Below are 8,814 nucleotides of genomic sequence, written 5' to 3'. Positions count from 1 at the left end.
CGATACTAGGAAAATTCTTTGGCAAGAATTTCACAATCTTTAACAACATCAATCCCTACATACCTTGGGATTCTACTAGGAGATTCATGATGTCCCTAGGTCAATAAGGAAAAAGGAGGAGACAAGTAACATATGCTAAATCTCAACCTTTATCACCTCTCATGGACCAGATGGGTTTTATTGATTTGGGATTCCGAGGAGATCCCTACACCTGGACAAACAACCAAATGGGGTAAGTAACATTCTAGAAAGATTAGATAGAGCTATAGCAACCCAAAATTGGAGGACGGCAAATCCAAATGCAGGGTTATCATCTTCCAAGAATAGCATCTGATCACGCACCAATACTATTGACAGGAGAAAGCAATGGACTGGCAGGGAACAAAAACTACAAAATTTGAGCACCTATGACTTCTTATCCCCAACTCAGGCAATTAGTTGAATCGCTTGGGAGCAACAACAAGGTAATGAACCTACCCTAGACCTCCAACTCAAGCTCATAACAACCCGGACAAACTCTGCTGGAATGGAACAAAGTAACTTTTGGCCACCTGCTAACTATGATCAAGAAATCGACAACCAACATAAAGCACGCTCAACATCAATGTGCAACCCAATCGGGCTCCGACCTGGAATATTGGCTGCATCAAGAGAAACAATTACGAATATACCATGTAAAACTATTACAATGTCATGCGACATACTGACAACAAAGATCTAGAATTCAATGGCTACGATCAGGCGATCTCAACACAACCTTTTTTCACACGACAGTTACCATTCGCAGAGCCTGTGACAATATACAACAACTACAAGACCCACAAAACAATTGGATTAACAAAAAAGAAGACGTTGTTCAGCTCATTCTGGATCACTACACTCAATGATATACGATGCCTCTTACAGTGATAAATGAATATCTCTTTACAAATATCAGACCAAGATCAACTCCCAGACAGTCGGAACTTCTTACGAAGAAAGTAAATACAACATAAATCAAACAAGCCCTCTTCTCCATAAATTATAAAAGTGCTCCAGGTCCAGATGGTTATACAAGTAAGTTTTTCAAAGTTTTTTGGGAAACAACTCACCCCCAATTGATAGCAATGGTTCGTAGTTTTTTTAAGAACTTACGTATGCATCCTCTCATGAATCACACAAACATAATACTAATACCTAAAGTCGACCACCCTTCAAAACCTTCACAGTTCAGACCCATAGGGCTCTGTAACGTCACATATAAAATCATTTCAAAAATTTTAGTCAACCGAGTGATACCACTTCTCCCCTTTTTAATAAGCCCTTACCAAAGTGTTTTTGTTCCACAAAGATCAATACATGATAATATATCCATTGCTGGAGAACTCTTCCATCATATCAGAACCTCAACGCTCACCAAAGACCCAAAAATATCTCTCAAACTAGACATCCGTAATACCTATGATAGCTTAGATTGGGGATTCATCAAAACCTCATTTACAAAACAAGGATTCCCACCAGCCTTTATAGACTACATTATGCTATGCGTCACAACAATTACATACTCGATCAACATAAATACGCCCCATGGCCACATCAGCCCAAGTAGAGGTATCAGACAAGGAGTCCCACTATCCTCCTATATTTATATCATATGTGCTGAAATCCTATCTACAAATCTAGGAAACCTTCAAAACCAAAAATTAGTCCAAGGACTTAATATATCAAAAAAAGAACCGCCAATTATTCATTTAATGTATGCAGATGATTTATTGATCACATACAAAGCCTCAGACCAAAGTAACCAATACCTTAAAACCCTTCTCCACTCCTATAACACTTATGCAGGACAAGTAATCAATACTACCAAATCAGTAATCATACATCACTCAAACCTAGACCCGATCAAGATAAACAATCTTCAACAATTCTTCAATATGCCGGCTACATAAAAACCTCCAACCTATCTGAGAGTCCAATTCAAACATGGAAGGACATCCAATCAAACCTTCGTTCCCCTCCTACAGAGATTAGCCCGAAAAGCTAAAGGATGGATGACAAAATGCCTAACTCCAGATGGAAGACTCACTCTAATCAAAACCTCCCTAATTCACACTTCAAATCACATCATGCAAACATAAAACCTACCCGCCAATATTTACAAACAAATAGATCGTATCGCCAGATATTTTTTCTGGGGACACGACTCAACAACTACAAAACTCCACCCTATAGGATGGGATAAAGTAACATAACCATTATCCGAAGGAGGACTAGGAATAAGGAAGATCAGTGATCATAATAAAGCACTTCTCATGAAGAGAATATGGAATCTACATGAATAACCTAACTCTATCTGCGGAAGGTTCTTCAGTGCAAAGTATCTTGATCAACAACCAATTCTACAAGACACTGATTCACTACCCTCGTCATCTAGTCCTCAATGGAGACATCTGGCATCAATTGTTCCTACCATATAACATTTAATACTTCATCGTATTGGAAATGAACTATCAACCCCAATAGAAGCCAATTGGATTCCGCACTCAACAAATCTAGACCCAACACAATACTACCCAATCCGAATGGTAGAGGATATCATCGACCCAATATCCCATTCCTGGAACCATGAAAAATTAAACACCCTTCCCAATCCTATAATCCAAAAGATCATTAACATCCACCTTCCCCAAAATAGTCCCCAAGATAAAATTATCTGGCCACACACAAAATCTGGAAACTACACTACCTCTTGAGGATACAAATCTCTAACCCAGGGTCAACCAAATCACACCCCTCTACCACCTACCGAATTTCTATGGACTCTACCATGTCCACCAAAAATTTGGCTTTTCTTGTGGAAAGCCATCAATGAAGGATTACCAACCTTCTCTCTCTTACATCACATCCATTTGTCCAACTCAGACATATGTCCACGATGCAACACATATCCAGAATTGGAAAGTCACCTTCTAATTCATTGTCCAACAACAACTAATTCATGGAACACCTTACTCAATCAACTTACAAATGCACCAAGCTCCAATCCCTCATCAGCTTTCACCTTAACACCTCAAACAACCATTTCCCAAATCCTTCAATAACCTGTGTCAACATCTGTAATCTCTTCTTTTTGTTTTCTATTATGGACCTTATGGCTGGCTAGGAATGAATATACCAACCAAAGCAACAACTTCGAAAAAATTCTAGCCTAGGCACAAAAACTGCATCAAGAATACTACGGGGATCTACACTCTTCTCCACCAATCATTCCAGGAGATACACCGATATTTAACCATCCAATAATAGACAAAAGGATACAACAATATCGATAGGATGGTCCATTCCAAACATCAACTGGATCAAGATTAACACCGATGGAGCTGCTAGAGGTCATCCAGGATTTGCAGGGGCAGGGTTCATCTGCAGAGATTCAAACTCACGAACGTTATTGGCTCTAGCTCAACCACTGGGAATTACAACTGCATTAACTGCGGAAACTTGGGCTATGCTTTTGGCTTCTTCAAGAACAGCAACAGAAAGACAATGACCAAAATTTCTCTTTGAAACCGACTCAGAAAACCTACTACGCTTTGTCACTCCTCTACCCCTCCACCTTGGCACATAGCAGGAATGATTGAGGAAATAAAATTTAGATTTCATCAGATCCCGCAGGTTATTATTCAGCACAACTATAGAGAAGGAAATCGAGCAGCCGACGGGTTGGCCAATCATGCGGCGGATAGAAGTCAGAAAGGAAGTTCATCAACCAAAATGAGACCAGGCAATCCCATCTTTTATTAATCAAATTTTATTTCATGATTCCGTGTGTACCACATACCTACGACAAATTATAAACTAACTTCTTTTAACAAGATGTATGCTTCAAAAAAAAAAAGATATACATGCCTCAAAAATTACCTTCCAACAAAAAAATGATGTATGTCGCGTTATGAAATCATCGTTGTTTCGTTTTTCTTCGGTTAGCCCATCCCATCGTGACAATGGTTTCTACTATAAATTATTTTTAAATTATGTACCAGAACCCCTTCAAATTATGTACTAGAACCGTTTTTTTTCTATTTTTTTTCTTTTTTTCTTTTAAAAGTTGAAATATAAATTTTTAAATGGTATCAGAACATGCTAACATGCTAGTTATGTTTTATGTACTGCAATCTGATGACACTGATCAATGAGATAATTGCTAAATTAAAATACTGAAAGTCGATGTAAAACAAATGCGTGTAGTTGTATTTTGATTTCATGGTTTATTGACTTATTGTTTTATTTTATTTATCAAATTATCATTTTTTACGAAATTTAATATTATTATTTTTTATTTTCTTATCAAATGTTCATATTAATTTTTCCTTATTTTATCTTTATTTTTATTTAATATCCTTTTCCCTTCATTACCTCAATATCTATTTTTTAATTTTACAAGTTTAACTTTATATTTTTAATTGTTAGATAAATTATATTTTTATATTTTTTGTTATTAATTTATTTTTTTTTCTTATATCATCACCCCAAATTACTTTGTTTTTTTTTCTTTTTTTAGTGAAGATTATTCTTCATGAACAAAATTACTATATAATAAGTTGGTGGGTAGCCTGACAACAAGCTGGGACCAACACCCTTCTGGATTGCTAAACCCAGCATATGAAAAAGAGTACCGCTTATCTAATAGCTCGGGTCGTGGTTCGTGATATAATTTTTTAACCTCTTCAGGAAAATGATGTTTCTTCACCCAGTTCACCAAAAGTCGAGAAAGCTAAAACCCCAAAGCCATAACCATGAAAGGAGCACTTGTCTAAGTATTTATTCCGTTTATGCGATGTAGCGCTAGAAATGACATTACCGGGTATGAAAGTACGAACCCCACCTCCAGTGAAAGATGAAACACCGGTGATATTGAAACAAATATCTAGACCGTTCTCCCAACAATAAACAAGAATGCCTGCATGTCTCAAGCAATTGTTATTATCAGATAAAAAACCGAGAACTACCTCCTTATTGCATGCACACCATTGTTGTAGCAAATATCACCAAAACATCCGTCACAAGGTCATGGAGAAATTTGAGACCGACGTCATTAGCACAATGCAAAACATGATCCCAAAAATATCCATCTTTTTGTTACAACTTGAGCATGTAGTATCCTCGCTGAAAATAATTCCATCTTTGTATTACATTCATTTTTTTTCATGCCAAAACCTAAACATTGAACCATATGTAGTTTTAATGCATGATATTACAACTACATGTAATTATTTTATTTTCTTTTGCGGAAGCGTCTGGATTTTTACTGACTACTCAACTTGCAAGAACAATGGAGTATCATCATATCATTATTGAAGATCATTCGCATGTATCGGTTCAAATCTTGAAGGAGAATAACTCCAGAATTCCATAGAAAATATTGCATATCATTGATCAGATAAAGCAGGAGTCCAAGACAATTGGTCAAGTTGTCTTAATCATGTTTCGAAGAGAGTTAATGGATTAGCCTATGAACTCGCAGCGCACGCTGACAAGCAGTCTGTTCACCAATGATGGACATCTTCCCGACTCCCTAACTGCATCATTCCTTTTCTGTGTGCTGAACAATGTAATAGTTCGATGTTTTACGTTTCCTTTTCTTGTTTGTTTGGCTTAAATGCCTGCTACCAAAAAAAAAAAAGAAAAAAAAAAAAGCAATGTCAAGCCACGCTAATACTGGCGTGCCAGATCGACCATAAATACATTTGGCATCATATTTAATTCTTTCCTCCGGTTATTCTATTTTAGAAGAAAAAATTACTTTCTCCAAGACCATAGAAAACTTTATATTCTCCGAAACCATAATAATTTTGTAGTGTTCCAAGATCAAACCAATCTATGACCATTAAAAAATGAATCTATTTTCTCCAAACACATCATTCAAATACGTTAATGGTCGGTAAGAAATCAAGAGAAAAATTAATGTTATATGGAAGGAGACTGCCATTAACAATTGGTAGTTGTTATTCCACTTACTCTAGTTTCTTTAAAATACAGAGAGTGCACGACACGCATATTACAATGTGAAAAATACTACTCCTTCCATCATAATTTACTTGCTAAAATAGGATTTGTAAAACTTTGAAACAAATTCAAATTACTTCCACATACACCATCAATCTTTCAAATTACTTGTTTAATATACTAGTTTTTGTATCCTAGTTTTTTTTCTTTCTTGATAATTAGAGAATTTTAGTGGGAAATATAGTAATTTTTTGGTACACTTTTCTTAAAAAAAACTCAATTTTGACAAGTAAAGTAATACGGAGAGAGTATAACTCCTACTATTACAATACCAGCTCGATTACCAGCGGGTCATTAGTAGGGTTATATTTTAGCTTTAAACCTAAAACCGTACGAAACGGTGAACTTGATAAATTTACTCGTCATCCTTATTCCTAGTTTTTGGCTGTGTGCAATCGGTCTGCTCGGTGACTACCAATTTTCCGACCACAATGTGATAGTTAATTATGAAAACCATTAAATTATCTGATGTTTTTGGCTCATTTCTAGCCATTTTACCACCCATGCATGCTAGCTGAATTTTTGTTTTAGCTTTTCCTGCAAATTTCGTGCAGCTCGCGTTGATGTCTAGTCCAACGTAAAGGAAACGGCCATAATACAACTAGAAGGTTGAAGCGATCAAGCCACTTAAATTCCACCAAGTCTTGACTTAGCGTACAACTATAATATCGTATGTGGAAAATAAATTATTGTCATCATTTTAGTAGAAAATCTTAACGCCATTTTGTCTATATATACTTATATAGGGTAGTATCACTAATATAACATTCACAGCAAAAGTATTCTATTAGAACATTATGAGAACAATGGAACCGATAATCTTGTTTTACAAAATTTCCTTCTTTGCAGCACTTCTCATTTCATCAAATATATTCGTTGGTAAGTACATTTATATGCCTTTTATTGAATAAATTATCACAATATAAACATTAAAAGTTTTAATATATTTGGTTGCATGCAGAAGCGGGAAATGTTGGTGTGAACTATGGAAGGCAAGGAAACAACCTACCGTCCCCGAGTGCAGTCGTTAGCCTCTTAAGATCGAGAAATGTGGACCGAATTCGGCTTTTTAGTCCAGATTGGGATGTCCTAAATGCCCTACGAGGGTCAGGAATCGGAGTCGTACTTTGTGTCCCCAACCGAGATATCCAAAGGATGGGAAATGATCCAGATTTTGCTGGAAATTGGATTTGGAACAATGTCCTTTCATTCGGTGATGTTCAATTTCGATACATTTCAGTGGGAAATGAAGTCAATATTCCTTACGCTGGAGAGTCAAATCACATTCTTCCTGCTATGCGAAATCTTCATAATGCACTTAGAGCTGCTGGGAAAACAACTCCAGTTACTACAACTATTTCTTTTGGTGTGGTTGTAGATTCATACCCTCCCTCTCGTGGACGATTTTCCGACGGCGCCCAAAACATAATGAGATCGATAGTAGAGTTTTTAGTAGCCAACAGGAGTCCTCTCCTCGTAAATATCTATCCTTACTTCGCGTACAATGACAACCGACAACAAATACAATTGGATTATGCGTTATTTACGGCAAATCGAGTTATTGTAACGGACAGCGGTAACGGACTACGGTACTGGAACTTGTTTGATGCTATGACCGATGCAGCATATGCGGCGATCGAGAAGGTTGGTGGATACAATGTCGATATTGTCGTTGCCGAAAGTGGATGGCCATCTGGTCAAAATGGAGATATTGCAACCATTCCAAATACTAGGACATATGTTAACAATTTGATTTCACACGTATCGGGAACATCTGGAACCCCCAAAAGGCCAGGGAGGAGCATAGAGACTTATATTTTTGGCCTTTTTAACGAGAATACGAAGGGTGGTCTCCCGACTGAGCGACATTTTGGCCTGTACTACCCTGACATGAGAGAAATCTTCCCTGTCACTTTCCGTTAGGCAATCAAAGGAACATCAATTAGCTGCATGACAAAGAAGTAAGTTCCATGCACGCTAATTCAATAATTAAGGTTATGTATACAGTATACCTGCTTAATTAAATAAATGATGTAACTAAGGTTATGCGCCGCAGTTACCTATAATGACATGATAAGGTAATAGAAAGACAAACACCAGCAATCATGTCATTTGGGTTCAACTATATGTACGTAATGTGGTTCATTTAGGACTATAATAACAAAATTACGATGTATTATACAGATGTCGTTTTCGTACTTCTTTTATTACAAATTCAAATCGCATGCACCTCTTAAATTACTTAATCAAAAAGAAAGGAATTAAGGTGAAAAAGAGACGTGAACTGAATAAATATGACCCCTTCGCCTTCTGGCTAAGATTTGTAATTTAAGAAAACTTTCTAATACTTTGTTATGCCTGAGTCTGTTTTTAATTAATAGCAATTACATTATGGACCAAGGGTTTAACTGGAGTACTCCCCCCGTCTTTAATCGACTTAGTCAAAATATTAAAGAAGAAAATCTTATAAAATGTCATGACTAATCCTTGACTAACCATGTTTAATGTCATGTTCTTACCAAAACTAAAATTAATTGCTAATAAAATTAATATATTAAAAATTGCAGTGGAACTTCACAATACCTGGTTACTGCTTTACTCTCACTGCATACAAGATACATTTCAGAAAGGCAAGTTTAGAATCTTATCCTAGCTACTATTTTATTTTATTTTATTATTTATTCTTTTTTGGTAACAAATAAAGGTTTGTTAAGAAACTTATCACAAAATTGGTTAATTAACCCAATAACGATAATTTTTGGGTGAAAA

General features: G+C 36.2%; 1 protein-coding gene across 1 annotated transcript; it reads left to right on the top strand.

Annotated features, from left to right (window-relative positions):
* Positions 1-6,801: 6,801 nt before the first annotated feature.
* Positions 6,802-8,243, top strand: LOC113274806 (putative glucan endo-1,3-beta-glucosidase GVI). Its single transcript, XM_026524195.1, has 2 exons — positions 6,802-6,924; positions 7,007-8,243. Exons 1-2 carry the CDS (start codon positions 6,843-6,845, stop codon positions 7,966-7,968), a joined length of 1,044 nt encoding a protein of 347 aa, XP_026379980.1. The 5' UTR covers positions 6,802-6,842; the 3' UTR covers positions 7,969-8,243.
* The last annotated feature ends 571 nt before the right edge of the window (positions 8,244-8,814 follow it).

This window comes from Papaver somniferum, chromosome 4 (genome assembly GCF_003573695.1).
Source record: "Papaver somniferum cultivar HN1 chromosome 4, ASM357369v1, whole genome shotgun sequence".
NCBI classification, from domain to species: Eukaryota; Viridiplantae; Streptophyta; class Magnoliopsida; order Ranunculales; family Papaveraceae; genus Papaver; species Papaver somniferum.
This window is presented reverse-complemented; position numbering and strand designations above follow the sequence as displayed.

What these genes read in the sequence shown, in the direction of transcription:
- LOC113274806 (XM_026524195.1), top strand. Translation starts at nt 6,843, where the DNA reads ATGAGAACAATGGAACCGATAATCTTGTTTTACAAAATTTCCTTCTTT. An exon ending in TTCATCAAATATATTCGTTG is followed by an intron (nt 6,925 to 7,006) that starts GTAAGTACATTT and finishes GGTTGCATGCAG; the next exon opens with AAGCGGGAAATGTTGGTGTG.